This window comes from Trichomycterus rosablanca, chromosome 18, assembly GCF_030014385.1.
Source record: "Trichomycterus rosablanca isolate fTriRos1 chromosome 18, fTriRos1.hap1, whole genome shotgun sequence".
NCBI classification, from domain to species: Eukaryota; Metazoa; Chordata; class Actinopteri; order Siluriformes; family Trichomycteridae; genus Trichomycterus; species Trichomycterus rosablanca.
Genome location: NC_086005.1, coordinates 5,426,736 through 5,447,334, shown reverse-complemented (window position 1 = coordinate 5,447,334; position 20,599 = coordinate 5,426,736). Strand labels below are relative to the sequence as shown.

Here is a 20,599-nt window from a genome sequence, read left to right as displayed (position 1 = left end):
TTCATGCTACCTCGAAGACATGCTCTGTGTATGTGTCATACCGAACAGAACCATCCATCTGTTCATTTACATTTTCAGCATTTAGCAGACGCTTTTATCCAAAGCGACTTCCACGATGAGCAATTGAGGGTTAAGGGCCTTGCTCAGGGACCCAACAGTGGCAACTTGGTGGTAGCGGGGCTTGAACCGGGAACCTTCTGTTCACTAGTCCAGTACCTTAACCACTGAGCTATCACTGGCCACTGTTCAGTGTAATTTACACCTCTGACATCCTGTACACATCATAAACACTATATATAACACATCAATGTATTATACTATATAAACACAAATATAAATATACTGTAATAATATACTGTATACTGGTGCTGGTCATAAAATTAGAAAATCATGAAAAAGTTGATTTATTTCAGTAATTCCATTCAAAAAGTGAAACTTGTATATTATATTCATTCATTACACACAGACTGATATATTTCAAATGTTTATTTCTTTTAATGTTGATGATTATAACTGACAACTAATGAAAACCCCAAATTCAGTATCTCAGAAAATTAGAATATCGTGACAAGGTACAATATTGAAGACACCTGGTGCCACACTCTAATCAGCTAATGAACTCAAAACACCTGCAAAGGCCTTTAAATGGTCTCTCAGTCTAGTTCTGTAGGCTACACAATCATGGGGAAGACTGCTGACTTGACAGTTGTCCAAAAGACGACCATTGACACCTTGCACAAGGAGGGCAAGACACAAAAGGTCATTGCTAAAGAGGCTGGCTGTTCACAGAGCTCTGTGTCCAAGCACATTAATAGAGAGGCGAAGGGAAGGAAAAGATGTGGTAGAAAAAAGTGTACAAGCAATAGGGATAACCGCACTTTGGAGAGGATTGTGAAACAAAACCCATTCAAAAATGTGGGGGAGATTCACAAAGAGGGAACTGCAGCTGGAGTCAGTGCTTCAAGAACCACCACGCACAGACGTATGCAAGACATGGGTTTCAGCTGTCGCATTCCTTGTGTCAAGCCACTCTTAAACAAGAGACTGTGTCAGAAGCGTCTCGCCTGGGCTAAAGACAAAAAGGACTGCTGAGTGGTCCAAAGTTATGTTCTCTGATGAAAGTAAATTTTGCATTACCTTTGGAAATCAAGGTTCCAGAGTCTGGAGGAAGAGAGGAGAGGCACAGAATCCACGTTGCTTGAGGTCCAGTGTAAAGTTTCCACAGTCAGTGATGGTTTGGAGTCATCTGCTGGTGTTGGTCCACTGTGTTTTCTGAGGTCCAAGGTCAACGCAGCCATCTACCAGGAAGTTTTAGAGCACTTCATGCTTCCTGCTGCTGACCAACTTTATGGAAATGCAGATTTCATTTTCCAACAGGACTTGGCACCTGCACACAGTGTCAAAGCTACCAGTACCTGGTTTAAGGACCATGGTATCCCTGTTCTTAATTGGCCAGCAAACTCGCCTGACCTTAACCCCATAGAAAATCTATGGGATATTGTGAAGAGGAAGATGCGATACGCCAGACCCAACAATTCAGAAGAGCTGAAGGCCACTATCAGAGCAACCTGGGCTCTCATAACACCTGAGCAGTGCCACAGACTGATCGACTCCATGCCACGCCGCATTGCTGCAGTAATCCAGGCAAAAGGAGCCCCAACTAAGTATTGAGTGCTGTACATGCTCATACTTTTTAGTTGGCCAACATTTCTAAAAATCCTTTTTTTGTATTGGTCTTAAGTAATATTCTAATTTTCTGATACTGAATTTGGGGTTTTCATTAGTTGTCAGTTATAATCATGAACATTAAAAGAAATAAACATTTGAAATATATCAGTCTGTGTGTAATGAATGAATATAATATACAAGTTTCACTTTTTGAATGGAATTACTGAAATAAATCAACTTTTTCATGATATTCTAATTTTATGACCAGCACCAGTATATATTAGATTCAGGTCTGGGCTTTGGCTGGTTCATTCCAAAACTTTTATCTTTTGTTGATGTGGAGGTATGCTTTGGGTTGTTGTGCTAAACGTGCTGAAATCTCTCTTCATTTACAGTTTTTAGCAGAGGCCTGATGGTTTTGTATAATAATAATAGTAGACTGATATTTGGAACTGTTCCTAATTCCCTCCACCTCCACTAAAGCCACAGTCCCTGCTAAAGAAAAACAGCCCCAAAGAACCATGGTCTCATCAGACTATAACACATTCTCCCACATGCTTTGGCAGACTTGATGAAGGTTTTTGCAAAATGTAGTCGGGCTTGGATGTTTTTTGCCAGCCTACTGCACAGCCCAGACAGATGAAGAATACAGGAAACTGTTGTCACATGTAGTACAACCAGTAGTTGCCAGAAATTCCTGCAGCTCCTGTAATGTTGCTGCAGACCTCTTTGCAGCCTCCCGGACCAGTTTTCTTCATGTCTCTTTATCAATTGTGGACTGACGTCCATTTTTTTTTAAATGTCCCTGTTGTGCCATAGTTTATCTACTTGTTGATGTTGTGTAAATTGTCTTCTATGGTATATGTAATGCCTTGGATTTTTTAGACCCTTTTCCTGACCGATACCATTCACCAACGAGTTCATCAGAGTCACTTTAATTAACAGCAGGTTTATTCTGACATGAATTTAAATGTGATGTTTTATTATAAGAGGTTGTGCTCATGCAAAAACTTGTTGTAGGTTTTTTTTATCCCCCAGATTCCAGTTTGTTTTTCAATTGCATTGCACATGTTGGTCACATTATAGGTGGAAATAAATCAAATTTTTTTGGTCTGATTTTTTATTAGTCACTGTATATAGTATATTTATCCACTTTTATTATTATTTTACTATCTATTGTACACGTAAGTAATATTTAGCATACACTGTATAGTATTTAATGTGTTATTTATAATTCTTATCACACACAATAAATAATGCATCTACTCATACATGTAAATAATAATCATTATTTATACTACATATTATATTTATCAAAATATAAATATTTGTTTTACACAAACAGTTTTCTTTCACATGTGTGTGTGCGTGTGTGTGCGTGCGTGCGTGCGCGTGTGTGTAAAATGTTGATCGTCAGGGTGAGTTTGGGCGCAGTGACAGGGCTTTTAGCTGTGCTGTGTTGTTTGAAGTGCTGCTATGTTGGAGGGGGGGCTCACACACAGGAGCCTGTTGTTGTGAAAAAGACGAGACAAAAGCCACACAGGGGTGTGAACATCACTGAGGCATGACCTGCCCTCACACCCCAGCGGTGTGTGTGTGTGTGGGATTTATAACACCATGTCAAATGTGTGATCTGTCTCCACTTCACAGATAAGTCTACCGATATTTCTGTCCCATCAGTCTCACCCCTGTCAGTTTGAGAAATTATAATAATGTTTTCGGATGTTATTTGAATGTGTGTCATAAATGTGAGCTCATAACCATTGTATATGTATTTATTTATTAAATAAACTGTTTTTTAGGCCTGCAATAATGACGAGTACCTGAAGGTGAACAGAGAAGACATGACACGGATGATGAACAAGCGAGGTGTGTAAATTGATGGTTCTGTGCTAACAACACATTAGTTGCTTTAATTAGCAGATGACTGTTAATTTGGTAAATAAGCTCAAATTGCTGTAATTGTGGTTTCATCTTCTAGCAATTTTCCATTGTGAACGTTTTCTGACTGTGTTTAAAGTTAAAGCTTTTATGTGTAGCAACATCTTTTGAATGAATAACATTACAACAAAGCTTTGACTTCAACTCGGGCACCTTGACTCATTACATTAAAAGTGTGATGAACAACTTCACAGTTTGATGTAAATTGCAAGTAATGTCTGTCTTTTCTCTAAACCTCTCATGTTAATATTCGCTCAAATGCACTTGCCCACTACTGCTGAGATCTTGTGTTTAATCTCAGTGGTGCTGTCTCTACACAAACCATTGGCTATGTCTAAGGAGGGTATTTGGAGGATGGGGTAGCACCTGAACAGCCTAGCTGTTGGAAGGTGCAATTGTTAATGCGCTTTTAGTGCTGGTCCCAAGCCCAGATTAAAATAAAGAGGGTTGTGTCAGGAAGGGCATCCCGCGTATATCTGCGCCAAATTAGGTATGTGGACCAGAATGATCCCCTGCGGTGACCCCTGCGGTGACCCCTGCAACCAAAAGAGTCACCTGTCTTACCTAACAAGCCAAAATCTTAGTTCTTGCTCACAACATTAAACTACTGTGTTGTTATTTTTACAAATAAAAATGGTAAAATGTACCTATTCTGTTATCCAGGTAACTTAAAGTTTTCTGGTCTACAGAGTTTTTCCACCACAAAACTGCAAACCAGTAACGGACTGTTGGTACTTTACCAGCTACTACAAGTTAGGCTTCCCACAGAGGGGCAAGGCCTTCTTATTACAAAAAGAACAGCAAGCAGACTAATAGACTTGTGATAAATCGTCCATAAATCCTCCCATCTTCCAAAAACGTGAAAAGGGTGGATTGACTATTGATTATATTTCTTCTAGGTGTGAGAAAGTGACCCACTGCTGCCCTGACCATAGCCAGTCGTCTGTGTAAATGCCAGGTCGGCCGACAGCACCGCTGAGTGTTCAGGAACATTATTTATTCATTACTTTCTTACTTTTTACACCAACAGTTAAAAAGGACACATATTTTAGTGTTATGTATGAATTTTCAAATTCTGAATTGTTTATTATTTACAAAAGTTCAGATCAACCCAAAGACCCCAAACAAATTTAGGGTTTATATTTCTTTTATTTTACTCATTTTTATATGAATAAAGTTTCTCAAGTTTAAAAAGAACTTTATTACAATTTGTTTGAAAATTACACCCCATGATGCTGACCTTGCTTTCTTATTTTTGCCTTTTTAACATTGCACCAGTCTGCTATAAAGTTGCTATTCAGTAATATTTTATTAGTATGATATCGAAAACCTAGTGAGCTGCCTCGCTGTCTTACTGTCTACATAGGCAGCTTCCTAAGTAGAGAGGATTCTTATAAGTCATTGACTTATAAGTCAGGTTATTCGAACACACTACTTAGACAGCGATTACATCGGTTTTCGCTTACTAAGCTAACATGGTTAGCATCATGCCATTCAAACCAATGGGATGAGGTGGCACAACGTCAAATAACATCTCCCTCTGTGTACCGAAAATGGTTATATTGTCATTGACAAGCCCGAATTTGCAAATAAATACACAATTGTACACCTTTATACAAATAAATGGTAATTTATTGACGTTAAAAAAATAACTCCGTTCTTGCCCTGCATCGTCCACCATATTTGTTCTTTTTTTGTGAGAAAAGTCATGCCGCATGGAATGCTGGGATTGCCTTCGCCGCTGAGGAAGCATCGGACGCTCCCTCGTTCTTGAGTCAAAATACAGTTGAAATTTTAAGATGCCTTAGTAGTGAGGATTTTAAGGCATCTAGGATTTCGAACAGCCTCCTTCTCAGGAGCGCGCACAGGATGATGTAAAATGCTGCCTAGGTAGACAGCTCACTAGGTTTTCGAACACACCCATAGTGTAGTCTGTGAGACCTTTAAAAGCCCTGTGTGGCTTTATATTTGAGGGTAGAACAGACATGAATTAGCAACATTAGCAGTTTAGCTTCAGTGCAAAAATGATAGAACCAAACATGCAGTGACGAGCCTCGAGTAATCAGCTACATCCCAGATTAATGAAATTAATGTTAGAATATGAATGACTTCAGGTTTTGGTTCCACATTTCTCTTGTTTCATTTCTTTCTTCTTCTCCTACAACAGGCCTGATTCAGGACACCGTCCCAAAACAGGCTGACTGGTCCCAACCGTCCGATGGTCAACTGGACTACAACAGGTCGAGGCCTCCTGACGGCCCTGTGTTCAGCCCTCACTGCCGCTGGGCCCCCCATTCCTCCCTCGACCCTCACACGTTCAGGTTTAGCGGAGGTGCCGAGGTGCAGTTGGAGACTGTTCCACCCGGTCTGCTCCCTCGGATCCCAGAGTACTTCATCTGTACCCGCTGTGGGAAGGTGTTCTGGGAGGGAACCCACTTCGATCGGGCGCTGTCGCAGTTCCAGGATGTGCTGTACATTTCGGACGAGGCCTCGGCCAGTCAGCAGTGAGATGAGTGATGGAGACTGCAATGAAGCTTGAGTTACAATCTGGAACCACACACTTATACAAACACACACACACACACACACACACACACCACATCCTACAGCAGTTCGAGTTTAAACTGACTGTTTGACATTTTGGTGGCTTGTTCCCTTCCGGATTGTGCACCAAGTCCAAGAACTTCAGGAATCTTTAGTTTCTAGACACTTGATCGCTTGGAGGTTCAGATTTTGAGACCAGTAGGTTCTCAGTTTAGATTACAGAAGTGTTGTCAGGACTGCCAGGTGCTACTCTTGGTCCTCTAGTTTGTAGTACAAAAATGATTTAACTGACCTGTTAGGAGGTTATTTTATGTTCAGTTTGTTCACTAGTTTGATTGATAAATGCTTAGACCAGTAACTAAGAATGTTTTAATGGGTTTTTTCCTATTTCTTGATATATAATACATTTTTATTCTGGTCTCCATACCTGGTTTGGCACAGTTCTTACACAACCCTCATTATTATATCCAAGCTTGGAACCAGTACTGAGAGTGCACTGACAAGTCAGCAAGCAACCAGGCTGATGGCTAGGTTGTTTGGTGCACAGCGCCCAGGTGGCGCAGCGGGATATTCCGCTAGCACATCAGCGCAGAGATTCTGAAGTCCTCTGTTCAAAACTCGGCATTGCCATCAGTCGGCTGGGCACCATCTAGCGGGCATAATTGGCAATGCCTGCAGGGAGGGATGACCGGACTATGTGGACAGGGTCTTCAAACGCTGTGTAAGGATCCTGATTGGTGGATAAAGGTGCCTGTGCAGAAGTAGCATGGGTGGGAAAAGGGTTCCGTTAAGGGCTGCGCCGTGGGGTCGGAGGAGGCGTGAGCAGCTATATACCCACCTCGACTGCAAAAAATCGGGGATTCCCAGCAGTGGAAGACAAATTGACTACACTAAATTGGGAGAAAATAGGAGAAAATGCATAAAAAATACACAGTATACAGTCTAAGCAATCGAGGTTTAAGAGCCTTGCTCAATGACCCAACAGTGGCAGCCTGGTAGTGATGGGGCTTGAACTAGCAACCGTCTGATTACCAGTCCAGTACCTTAACTGCCCCATATAATCCTCATATAATCATATAATCCCTACATACTTTCATATTAATATGATGTTCTTGGGTAGGTGTGGGCAATTCTTCTTTATTCAAACATGCCGATATGCATCTTTGTGTTTCAGGGGTGTTTTGAATGGACTGTAGGAAGAGGAACGATGGCAGTGCAGTTTTATGGTTTATCTTTATTGAGTAACTGTTGTTCCTAATGTTTTCATTTCATCCCACAACTTTCAAATAATTCCTGTTACTATTCACTGGATGTGTTAAGGGAAGTTGAAGCCATCTGTCTCGCGTGTCCTGTTCTTCTATAGCACTGCTAGTTTTTGCTTGTTTTGTTTGCTTGCTAAAATTAGGTGAGATTTATTCAGTACCCTAGAAGAATAAGGTGTGCTGGTGTTTAAATTCATCTGGCGCTGGAATGGAATGGCTGCCATACATGCAGAGCTGCTTTAAGTAAAAAATTTGAGGGGTCCATTTTTTAGAGCTGTAAGTGCCTGACCTCACAATTTCCACACACATTTCCATAGACACACATTTCCATAGACACACTCCAAAATCTTGTGGAAGGCTCAGATTTGTATGAAGGCCTGTGTTGTAGCATAGAATAGAATCATATCATATACTGAGAAAATCTAGCATTACAACATCAGGTGTAACCTGGGGTTGTTTTCATGAATTCTTGGTGATGTTTTCGAGGTTTAATTTGTAACCACACCAGCGCCTGCATAATGGACTGGGTGTGGTTGTGCCATCATCAACGCCTCTCTGTTTTATTAAACTGTTCTATGCTATCATTTATAATTTCATGTGCCATGTTTTTGACACTGTTGAAATACCTGTAACATCAATTAAAAATGCTTTATACATGTAAGACACGCTGTACTGTACTGGTTCTGTACTGTGGAAACAAACTGATCGTGCTGTTGAAGTTGAGCAACGTTTGCAATACTGAAATGAAACAGAATGTGGTAAGATGAACATCTCGTACAAACCGAGCCGTGTGAACCGGGCTTGAGTTTGGTTTGCAGGGCAACAAAAACACAATGTGGTAAACAGGTGCTACTGTAGCAGGTGCTTTGCTTTATCTAATAACTTGCCTACATGCACCTGAACACACCTAAACAATCTGTTTATACTGAGGAATTTGTGATGTACTTTTAATTCCTTGTGTTTATCTGTGGTTTGATGGTACTGATGTTGTTTGTTCTTGTAAAAACTGAACAGTAACGTTTCAATACATCAGGTTTCACTTTTAGCTCCCGGAAACAAAAGACATTTTTATTTTTCTTTCATTCCTCATTTTCTGCAGTGTGCATGGTAACAATAGCTAGAAAACCAGCAGAGAAATGCAGACGTGCAGGCCAAAAGCATGTGGACACTCTCATCCTAATCATCCTAACAGGTGAATAAGAGGTCCTTTTCATGAGGTCCTGTTGCAGCATGATTCTGTACCTGTGCTCAAAGCGAAGTCCAAAACATTGTTTGATGAGTTTGGTCAGGAGAAACTTCAGTGTTCTGCACAAAGCGCTGATTTCAACCTATCTGAACACATTTAGTATAAATTGGAACTGATTGCGAGTCAGATATTTTTGTCCAGTTTGTGCCTTTTAAAATACTATTTACAATAAATGGGCACAAAGTCCCACACACACCTACACGTGTAGGTGTAGATGCTCACATACATTTGGCCATGGAGTGTATATGGAAGAGTTGAGCTTAATTAAGGAGCGCGTCCAGCTGGCAACATTTTTTCCTCATAATAAATTTATCAGAATGTAACTTTGATGTAATAAATGGCATTGTGGGAAATGTAAAATAAAGAATACTAACATCCCGATAAATGACAGATCAGTAAAAGTACAAAGCAAAGTGGTTCATGACAGTAATAATAGTATTAAAAAACTTTACTATTATTAATAATAATATTTTAAAAAATCAACACCATTTTACTACAATTTTGTCGTTGCCAGTTCCCACCTGCTGGCTGAAACTCCCAACAGTTACCCTTCTGGAAGCCCATCAGTCGCTTTCTCTTTTCTCTTATCTTTACACATGAGCTCAAAGACTCACTAGGGTTAATTTGCTAGAACAAAAAAATGCCTCCTACTTGCAGTGCAGCACCAGCTGAGCTCTCTTAGACTCCTGAACAAAGAATAAATTGGCCTTATCAGGGATCAAACATGCAATCCTCCAATAATTCACTCTTAAGCTCTAAAGAACAGCAATTTAAAGTAAGTACTTTCTAAAACTATAGCTGTAGTTGGTACAATGGTGGACGTAGTATGTACGAGGTTGTGTGCATACTGCACATTTACGTACTGAAAGAGCATACTGCTTTACCAGCTGAGCAGCGCACACTTCCTCCAATTTAGTACGTAATGTTTAAGTATGTGATTTCGGACGCCACTTATGTTTGATAGCAATAGAAAAAAAATCAAAGTTTTATTATGTGCTTAAACAAGAGACCAAAACTGTCCAAAATTTCTTTATTTCTTATTTATTTTAATTAGATATACTAAATTATAATGCTGGTTTAGCTGTATACTAAGAAGACTTTGGATATTTGCATATTTAAGTATTCATGCCATGTCTATACTAACCCAATACTGCTCAGATCTGGGGATCCTGGGTTTGAATCTCAGCTGTGCTATCGTCCGGGCGAGTGTTTACTCAACACAACCAAGATTGGCTATATCTAGCAGTTGAAGCCCTGACATGGATTGCCGCCCTGTCCAGGATGTTCCTGCCTCGTGCCCAGAGTTCAGAACAATGTTTTATTAATGATGAATAAAGATTTACATTTTTTGCATTTAGTGGATGCTTTTATCCAAAGCACTTACAATTTAAGGGTTGAGGGCCTTGCTGAAGGGCCCAATAATGACAACATTTGTATTAATAGCCCTGTACCTAAACTGCAGATCTTCCATGGCATCATTTTTTTAAACCATTTTTGACATTGTTTAAACTAATCATTGCAGTCTTGACCACATGAAATATATTTAGCAGTTGATTCATAATTAGATTTTTTGTGTTATATATTTTAAAAGAAATGTATCTTTATTTTTTTTCTTAAAAAGGCTTGAAGACCATGTGAAGACCTGCTGAAATGACACAGGGAGGTGTTTGTTTTGCTTGCGACTTCTGCCAGGGTTTTTCTGCAAGCTTTGAAACAGGATGAGCTTCACAGATTCTTCTACACTGATTTGTTTTCTGTGCAGAAGCGAGTGTGTGAAATAAAGAGTGAAAGAGTGGAAGTGCAACCCTTCAGAGAGTCCCAGCAGGGTGACCTACAAACGTCCCTCCCTTAGATCTGAATATAAATATCAGAGACTGTAAGTGTAACTTTATCAGAGCGAGCATGTTTGCATTAGCTGGAAATAATCTGCTGCATTTTTTTTTCCTGCAGAGCGGTAGCTACGTTCAGCTCCTGCACCAGATCAGCCGAGCCTTTTCTGCAGCGCTGTCATCTGATCCTCACTCTTTCTTTACTGGGAAGAAAAGCTCGCCTCTTTCCCACGCTCCTGCAACACGTGGTGCCTGTGGGGCCTGAATCGGGCTCCCAGGTTCCGCCCTTGTTCTCTGATGTCACAGAGGTCCTCAAAATTTCCTCCAATCCCCGGTCAGTAACTTTAGAGAGTCTGTCTGTGAGGCTCACACATACACAGACCTTTCATTCTCAGTGCTCGGTCTGAGGCACTAAAAAGAAAGAGTGTATGTACACACGGAATAATCCGGGCCACCAGCAACTTCTGCTCGCTGTTTATAGACTGTCTTTCTCGCAAATGTTACACTTCAGTGCCAAAAGTATGTGAACACCCTTTGTTACTATTGATTCAGCTATTTCCTCCACACCCACTGCTAACAGGTGCATAAAAAACATACTGCCATGCCGTCTCCATAGGCAAACATTGGATGTAGAATGGGCCGTATTGCAGAACTTCATGACTCTCCCCGTAGTTTATCAAATTTCTGACCACACAGAGTGTTTGTCATACTCACTGCTAAGTTCCAAACTGTCTTTGGAGCAAGTTAAGGTTAAGAACTGTTTGTTGTGGGGTTTTTTGACCATCCTTATTCAAACCTAGTCACCGAGCACAGTGCCACACATCTGTTGACAAAACATAAAGCACTCCACTGCTGGACTCTTGCCCAGTGCTAACACACTTTTTAAAACAGTGACAGTTTACAGATGCCACAGAAAGCTACCTGCCCAAATTCAATTTGCAGCCATGTTATTGTATATGGATACAATAACATGCTAAAAAGACAGTGTGCCCTAAATATTGCAAAACAGTTTGGGGAATGCTTTATTTTAGTTTAGCATAATGCTCTCGTGCTCAGACAGAACAAAGAAACTTCGAGTGGGATATTCCGCTAGCACACCAGCGCCGAGATTCTGAACTCCTCGGTTCGATACTCGGCGTTGCCACCGGTCGGCTGGCGGGCATAATTGGCAGTGCCTGCAGCAGACACGTTTCTGCTAAGGCCGAATGACCGGACTATGTAGGTGGGGTCTTCAAACGCTGTGTAAGGACCATGATTAGCAGATAGAGGCGCCTGTGCAGAGTGCATGGGTGAAACAGGGTTCTGTTAAGGGCTGCAACCCACCTAGACTGCAATCAGGGATCCCCCAGCAGCGGAAGACAAATTGACTACGCTAAAGAGGAGAAAATGGGAGAAAATGCATAAATTAAAAAAAAAAAAAAAAGAAAAAACAAGAAACTCCTTGGTGAATTTGATGCTGGGGAACTTAGCTTGCCTGTACTAAGCTCTGACCTCATACCTATCGAACACGTTTGGGATTTATTGAGAGCCTCACTTATCGTTACTGCCTGAGCTTACTAATGATCTTGTGTTTCAAAATCCTTCCAGCAGTGTGAGGGTTGTTATAGCACTACAGAATGGGAACAGCTTCATTATAATGCCCATGGTTTTCAATGAGATTTTTGGCAAGCACTTACAGTATAGATGTGATGTTTGGGTGTCCACATATTTTTGGCTCAAATCTCAAATAAGTGAGCTGAATGTAGTTTAGCTAATGTCGCTCTTGGTCTATATATATTTTAGTTTTAAGTTAAATGATCTCTGTTCCCACACTTTAACTGTGATTGTAGCGCTGCTCAACTTAGCACAGAAAGTGTGAATAAAATAAACCACATCCTTTCATGGGTGGTTTGTGTGATGGGTGTGTATTTTATTGGGGTTTAAACAGATCTGGTTCAGCAGATTCAGTTAGACAGTTCTGCAGTGATGTGTTTTCTTATTGAAGCTGGTAGTGTTAGTAAAATAACATATGCTAACTTGGACTTGGAAGCTTAGATAAAGTTACTGGAGTACAGTTTCCATTACAGAGTAACGGCTACAGCAGCTGTGTGATGAAGTTTAGCTTTGGCTTGGGATGAATTTTTAATAACTCACCTTTGTCCTTTTGATTTTGGGAAATCATGCTTGAGGGAACTGTCAAGTACATTGTTTAAGCTTTACATCTGTTTAAGCTTGTGTGGAATGGACAGAAGGTGATTCTTATAGTTCTCTGTGTAACTGCTGTTCCTGCAGCTTTCATGTGATCCAACAAGAAGTCAAGTCAGTGCTGGACCAGTAGTTTAAAAGCTCACTGTCTTGGGTGACAGACCTGTCTCGAACCACTGGTAACATCTGTTTTAATAAAACCATGTGCAAATTGTATGAAAAGTCTTTTTTAATTTGGATAAATAAAAAAATGGTGACAGCACTACCCACTGTGCCATCCTCATCATTGACGTGATATAGTAGGTTAAGTGAATATCTCAGTGTTTTTAAACTTTTCCACCATCAAATAATATTTAAAGTAATTGAAAACAATAAATATTGCATTAATAAAGGTGCATTTTAGCCCAGCAGTCTTTTAAAAAAGCCTGTAATACAATAATTCGTATTAAAACTTACATTTTTACAGGTTTTTTGTCACATAAAGGACAGTTGCCATGAAAAGTAATGACTGCCATGATACATTTATCTCTTACAAGTGCATGTACACTTTCGACTACAACTGTATAGGCTACACAGGCCCTAAAGTAATATGTTCCACCCCAAAAGTGCACTGTATGTCCAGTAGGGAGCCATTTGTGTTTGGGCTTTTGTTTCCAGGCCTGGACAAAAGGTGCAATAGGATGATCTTTTTTGGGACAGTGGAGGAGCGAGTGTTCCCTCCCTGCTTTTCTGTGCAAACATTTTTTTAAATGTCACTACAGAGACACAGATTAACAGACAGATGTTGTCAGCACTTTTGTTTGGCACATGATGAACAGCTCCTTCACATTTGTTCCACTTTTGTTTTACTGGTTTACTTCTCTAACACTGAGAAAGCTGAATATATTCATAATGAGTATACTCTTTATTTAGCCTAATTTAAATATGTGCTTGTAACAGCACAACAGCATTACGGCATGTAATATGGAACCACACCAGGCCTCTTTGGTTAAACTGATAAACAATGGAGGGGTTATATGCTTTTAAAGGAAATGGCAATCTTCAACATACTGTCCTTAGGGAACATGCCATTATAAATGGGAGTCATTTTTCTGTTTATTTAGTTATCTAAGTTCTTAATTTGTAATGATCTGTAACGCTGTGATTACGGTGGTCACAAAGAACTGATTTTGTTATGGTTTAGTTGATTATATAGTAGTTGTATTTACATCCCAGATTTTAGTGGCTTTTCGGCCCCATGAAAAGATGTGCTCACTTTTGGCCCCAACACCCCGAGCGCCAATCCTGAAAATGTAACACTGTGCAGACATTCATGCAACATTGTGCATACAGTGGAATTCACTGTTTGATGCAAGAGTCTGTCTAATTAAATGGACATTTGAATAAAATAAGCTTAAAATCACTGTCAAAATCTTAGTTTTAAGTCACATTTTCAGATTTGTGAGTTGTACTGCAGCCATGAAATGAGTAAGAAGTTGTGAAAGACATCTCTGTTAAGCCTCTAGTAATAATTCTTCTACAGAGCTGTCAGATTTGGCAGGAGTTTTGGGATGCAGGCATCAAACGTCATCATAGTATAACAAATCCCATCATGCCCAAGACATATGCCACCTTACGAGGTGGGTGCACATGAACACCACCAACGCTACAGTTTCTAGCTGTAGTTTTGACTTTACAGTTCAATGTTATATATGAATGTTGTTGCTGCAGTCAAAATATTATCAGTTACAGATTTATGCTGATTGTTCTGTTAACTGGTTTTAAATGGTATTTGTCAGTAGCACTTGGAGCCCTTAGCATCCTGGTGCTCATTTACCTAATGTGTTTCAATTTTTCAAATTTATTTATTTGTTTATTAGGATTTTAACGTCATGTTTTACACTTTGGTTACATTCATGACAGGACAGGTAGTTACTGGTTACACAAGATTCATCACTTCAGGTCTTTAATATCAAACACAATCATAGACAATTTTGTATCCCTAATTCACCTCACTTGCACGTCTTTGTACTGTGGGAGAAAACCGGAACTCCCAGAGGAAACCCACGCAGACAGAGGGAGAACATGCAAACACCACGCAGAATAGCTACAATAGGGCAGTTGTGGTCTAGTGGTTAAGGTAACGGACTAGTAATCGAAAGGTTACTGGTTCAAGCCCCACCACTGCCAGGTTGCTGCTGTTGGGCCCTTGAGCAAGGCCCTTAACCCTCAATTGCTCAGACTGTATACTGTCATAGTACTGTAAGTCGCTTTGGATAAAAGTGTCTGCTAAATGCCAAAAATGTAAATGTAAATTTGTTTGTGCTGCAGCTTCACTGGTTTTGAAAAGCTTAAAAATTAAACAAATAAAAATATATTATACAGCTGCATATTACTTATTATGTAATGCATATAACTGAGATGTGTATTGCTATAATACAAAAGATGTATTTATTATTGTTTATATCTACAACATTTAGAAGACATTATTTAAAGTGAAATCATTTGTGGATTTAAGTATATTTTAAGTATTAATCATTCTTTAAAGTGTTTTAATGGGCCCTACATTTGTTTTACCTTTGTAGTCATGTTATCTGTGTGCACAAACGTGTGCAGCTCTGGGGGTTGTTATGTCTGCTTGCTGTTCTTTATGTATTTGGTTGCAGTTTAACTCAGGGACCAAAAGGCGGACAGTATGGAGCTGTAGCTGCAGTTTGAACTTTTACTGCCTGAACTAGGCGATGAGGCCGGAAGCTGAGAGGCTGGTTTTACTGTGGGAAAGCCGATCCGGGTGTGTGTTATTCACTACCGGTAACCGCGCACCTCACACACACTGCGCACAGAGCAAACGGTGTGTGCGTCTCACTCGCAATTAGACGTGGAAAGCCACACACATGCATGCACACACTGTGTGTGTGTGTGTGTGTGTGTGTGTGTGTGTGTGAGGGAATGGATGCATGCCTGCATGTATAGGTGCGTGTAAGAGAGGTGATGCATAATCGCGCGCGTGTGAGCAAGAAACAGAGATTGCATGCCTGCGTGTATAAGTGTGTGTGTGTGTGTGTGTGTGTGTGTGTGTGTGTGTGTGTGTGTGTGTGTGTGTGTGTGTGTGTGTGTGTGTGTGTGTGTGAGTGTGTGTGTGAGGGAAATCTAGAAAGAAAATACATACCTGTGTGTGTGTGTGAGAGAGAGAGAGAGAGAGAGAGAGAGAGAAATATGAGAGAATACATACCTCTGTGTGTGTGAGAGAGAGAGAGAGAGAGAGAGAGAGAGGGAAATGAGAGAATACATACCTCTGTGTGTGTGTGTGTGAGAGAGCGAGAGAGAGAGAGAGAGGGAAATATGAGAGAATACATACCTGTGTGTGTGTGTGTGTGTGTGAGAGAGAGAGAGAGAGAGAGAGAGAGAATACATACCTGTGTGTGTGTGTGTGGTGGTTCCCACGGTAGCGCGTGTTTCTGAGCGCACCTCGGCGTTGACGCGCACAGGAAGTCGGGTGCGCGCTTTTGTTGTTCAGGCTGCAGCGCCTGTGATTGTAAACAACTTGACTTAAATAAGTCTGTATAGGCCAGTCAGACTGGTGTAGATCTATATTTTGGACCATCAGTGACCATAAAAGAATTTAAGGGGGTCAGTTAGTTGCAATGACTTCGCAAAAAGACATGTGAATTTGCATCAGTGCATGTTTTCTACAGTAGGAAAATAAACCAATTTATTCAAATTAAGTAGTTTAAACTAATTAATGCACCAACCTAATTATTGAAATAAAATCCAGCCTATCAGCTTTCATAAACTTTTTACACATAACTTTTTGGCGTTTTCCTGAATCACATGATGATTACATTATTAGTTTACATCTACTGTATATTATACATGTCCCGAAATGCTTTTTATTTAATGATAAAATATTTTAAAAAATCGTATCTACACGCATGTGTCTATGGGTCTGCTCTATAAGGTCATTTAAGGCTTCAGCTAAATATCAAACTCATGAACATATACAAAAATAAAGCCATGCTCCTAATATTACGTTGCAGCTTTATTTACGCACTAATTTACGATCATGGACCGTCCCAAAGACGCAGCACATTAAGCCTCGTTTGGACACCCCAGGTCAGATTTCAAGCTGACACATCTACAGGGAACAAAGAACATTTAATGCATAACTGCTGTCAACAATATCATTGCTAAACCCGATTATTTAATTATTACTTTGAAAAAATGGCGTCACGGTTGCACAACTGTTAGAGTGGATTTTTGCACTAGTCACTGTGAGGAGTTTCACCTGTAATGCCCTTGTCAGAGTGGGTTTCCTCCAGGGATTCTGGTTTTCTTCGACCTTCATAAAACATGTAGAAGGTGGACTGGGTGCTTGAAGTCTCTCTGTGTTAGATAGATAGACAGACAGATAGACATACATGCATACATACATACTTTATTAATCCCGAAGGAAATTAAAGTATCATTAGCATTATAGCAGCATTATACATCAATGACACACTATAAAAAATCAACAATATAAATTCGAAAAAACAGTAGACACATAACAATCAAGATTGAAAGTAATCTGAGTTGTACATATATTGCATAACTACAGTGCAGTTATTAATGATGAGGAAGGATTTGAGTGAAAAATTAATGAATGAAAGTAAAAGTGCAGGGAGGTGCAGTTCCAAGTCTACAGTGTATGGTACAAATACGTGTAGATTAAATATTAAATAGTAAAGTGATAGAGTGGCGAGTGTTGCACATTGAATTGGGCCAATATAGCCATAATTATATATACATCAACATACATACGCATGTGTATGACAATACTGAAGTGAGAAATGTCTTGTGTATTCCAGCCTTAAATGCACCCTATATATGGTTCAGAGTGGCACCAGACCCGACAGGGCTATTATCTAGATTTGTATAGATTAACAGCGATAGATTAGATAGATAGATAGATAGATAGATAGATAGATAGATAGATAGATAGATAGATAGATAGATAGATAGATAGATAGATAGATAGATAGATAGATAGATAGATAGATAGATAGATAGATAGATAGATAGATGGATGGATGGATGGATGGATGGATGGATGGATGGATGGATGGGACAGACAGACAGACTGACAGACAGACAGACAGACAGACTGACAGACTGACTGACTGACTGACTGACTGACTGACTGACTGACTGACTGACTGACTGACTTTATCCTGAAGTGATAGAGTGGCGAGTGTTGCACATTGAGTTGGGCCAATATAGCCATATCTAAACATACATACGCATGTGTATGACAATACTGAAGTGAGAAATGTCTGGAGTGGCACCAGACCCGACAGGGCTATTATCTAGATTTGTATAGATTAACAGCAATGACAGCTTAATTTTGTTATCTTTTTTTTTAATTCATGCTTTAAATATTAAGGTTAAAAGAAAAAAAAGCACCATCTTTTATATGACTTGCATACATTTAACTCTTATTATGTACGCTATGCTCTGTTCTAAAACTTTAAACTACTAAAGAAGTAAGAATGAGCCCCCCTAAATATGGTAATGTAAATAACAGTGAGAAAATGCCTTATTTTTAAATGCGCACCCAGAGTTGGTAGATGTGGGTAGATGGGCGCATCATCCGCCGCTCGTCTTTTTCCGTGGGAACTTTTTCCAGCCTGATAAAGCCACGCCCACACGCCTCGGTTTCAATCGTTAGCTCCACCCCAAACCGTATCCGCCAATCAGATTGTCTCGACTCCGCCCACCCGGCGAGACTTTATTCTAAAGGAGAGTGATTCTTATGCAAATGAGGAGGGGAGTCTAAAAGCAGGCGCGCGCAGCTTGTGGTTAGTCAGAGAGACTGGGAACCGCTCGCGCACACAGAGAAGCACAACAAGTCTTAACGGTCGATTTGTCCCAAAAACGTCGAATTCAGGTAAGATAAACTTACTTTTTAATACTTTTATTCGAAGATTAAGTTTAGTAATGAGTATTAATTTGATTCTTTAGTCATTACACTGTTTATTTCTCGTCGTATTCAGGTTTGTAAGGTAAAGCGGCTCCACACGTATCCTGAGGAAAAAGTGACTGAGGACTGAAGACTTGTTTCAACTTCTCAATATTTCTGAGTTCAACTTTATTTTGGAAATAACTTCAACTGCTGCTGAAATAACCTCAGATTTTCTGCCATATACATTTAAACTGGTGCTGCTATTGAACCAGAAACAGGACATTTAACTCCATTACATATTGGAGTTGGGATCTTCTACATCGACTTTTGGATTGAGCCATTGGTTCCATTTGCACATCAATCTAATTAGGATATATTGTGCATCTGTGGTCTTCTCCAGCCCAACACCCGAGTCATTAACCAAGCTGTACCCCTCACTTGCCCACTGAGAAGCACTAGAGGTGTCTCCTCTCATTTTGCACCATGAGCCAGGCGGATGTGTCAACCTGCTCTGCTCCCCAGCATGTCTTCCAGGAGGCTGTGAGACGGGGCAACACCAAGGAGCTCCACTCGCTCCTGCAGAACATGAGCAGCTGCGAATTTAACGTCAACTCGTTCGGACCGGAGGGTCAAACTGCGCTCCACCAATCCGTCATCGATGGCAATCTGGAGCTGGTCAAGTTGCTGGTCAAATTCGGAGCGGACATCCGGCTGGCCAACCGAGAAGGCTGGAGCGCGCTGCACATTGCCGCATTCGGTGGCCACCAGGACATTGTGCTGTACCTCATCACCAAGGCCAAGTACTCGAATGGAGCACGGTGATGACCTTTGGGGAAAGAAAATCACTGCTTGGCCAAATTTCAGAGACCATGGCACAAATCTTTTAAAACCAAATGGGGTGGGTTGAAAGGGGTTCAGGGTAAAACTCATAAGATGAGTGATCCATCCATCTCTGATCCACATCTGACATTCACGCATACGTGTTGTGCATTGGTACTAAAGCTTTTTGCCCTGGATGTTCAGATCAGATCAGGGCATGGAAAGCTGGCTTGGATGAACTCTAATGGGGGCAGTCTTTGCTGGATGTGAAATGTCCCTCATCGGGCCTCAGTGGATGCTTGGGTGACCTGTTGTCCGGTTCACTTCTGTGATCTTTGCTGAATTTAGAGGGGAAAAAGATGGCACTTGAGTATGGTATGCTGGAATATTTCAAAGGGAAGGTGAATGAAGGCCATCCTTGATTTTGGGCTAACACTGTTTTAATGATATTCTTCGATCAATCAGAAGTCATTAACCTATATTCAATGCATATATCACAGCAGACAATACCGTATTTGTACTGTAAGTACTGTACACGATAGCTTTACTGGGATTTCTTCATAAAGCAGTCCATTTTGCCCTGCAGTCGCCTATAGCAGATGGCTTTCACACAAGCTCTGTGAGTATAAGTGTATATGGTTAATGTGTTACTAAAGAACTGCTGCTTTTGCTTCGGATCAACGTCAGGAAAGTCGAGTTTGAAACACAGTTTATCAACTTCTCAGTATTTTTGAGTTTATTAACACCCTAGTCATCACTGTGAATACAGGCTGGGTTTCTTATTTATGAAGGTACATTAATGATAATGCATTTAAATTATGTTGTAGTTCTTTGTGTAAAAAGAACTGAATTTATAGCCTAAATAAATGTGGTTAGGGTGAAACTAAGCTGCTTCGGATTTCATAGTAGCCTATAAATGTCCCGTGTGGAGATTCCTCATTCCATAAGCCAGCTTTTCTCAGTTCTTCTCCTACGCTGCATATTTTCTTGCTTTATCACACCTGTCTCAACTCATCAACCCATTAACATGCCCTGAATGAGCTTAAATTGGGTGTGTTAGAGCCGGACAAGGCACAAGAATACGGAGCGGAACTGGGAACTGCTGCCGTAGCTTACCTGTTGCATATTTAAAGCAATTTCCCCATCGTTTCTTATGGATCTCTGCATCAGCTACCTCGACTTCAAA

At 40.4% G+C, this 20,599-nt stretch overlaps 2 protein-coding genes across 2 annotated transcripts in view; both read left to right on the top strand.

Moving 5' to 3' along the window:
- The window catches only part of exd3 (exonuclease 3'-5' domain containing 3), an 81,714-nt gene extending 75,137 nt beyond the window's left edge, over positions 1-6,577 (top strand). The window contains exons 19-20 of the mRNA XM_063013982.1: positions 3,471-3,537; positions 5,777-6,577. Of these exons, the coding sequence (XP_062870052.1) occupies positions 3,471-3,537; positions 5,777-6,117 (408 nt within the window). The 3' untranslated portion in view covers positions 6,118-6,577. The remainder of the gene's footprint in view (positions 1-3,470; positions 3,538-5,776) is intronic.
- A 12,357-nt stretch (positions 6,578-18,934) lies between these two features.
- Positions 18,935-20,198, top strand: nrarpa (NOTCH regulated ankyrin repeat protein a). Its single transcript, XM_063014144.1, has one exon. It carries the CDS (start codon positions 19,078-19,080, stop codon positions 19,414-19,416), a length of 339 nt encoding a protein of 112 aa, XP_062870214.1. The 5' UTR covers positions 18,935-19,077; the 3' UTR covers positions 19,417-20,198.
- The last annotated feature ends 401 nt before the right edge of the window (positions 20,199-20,599 follow it).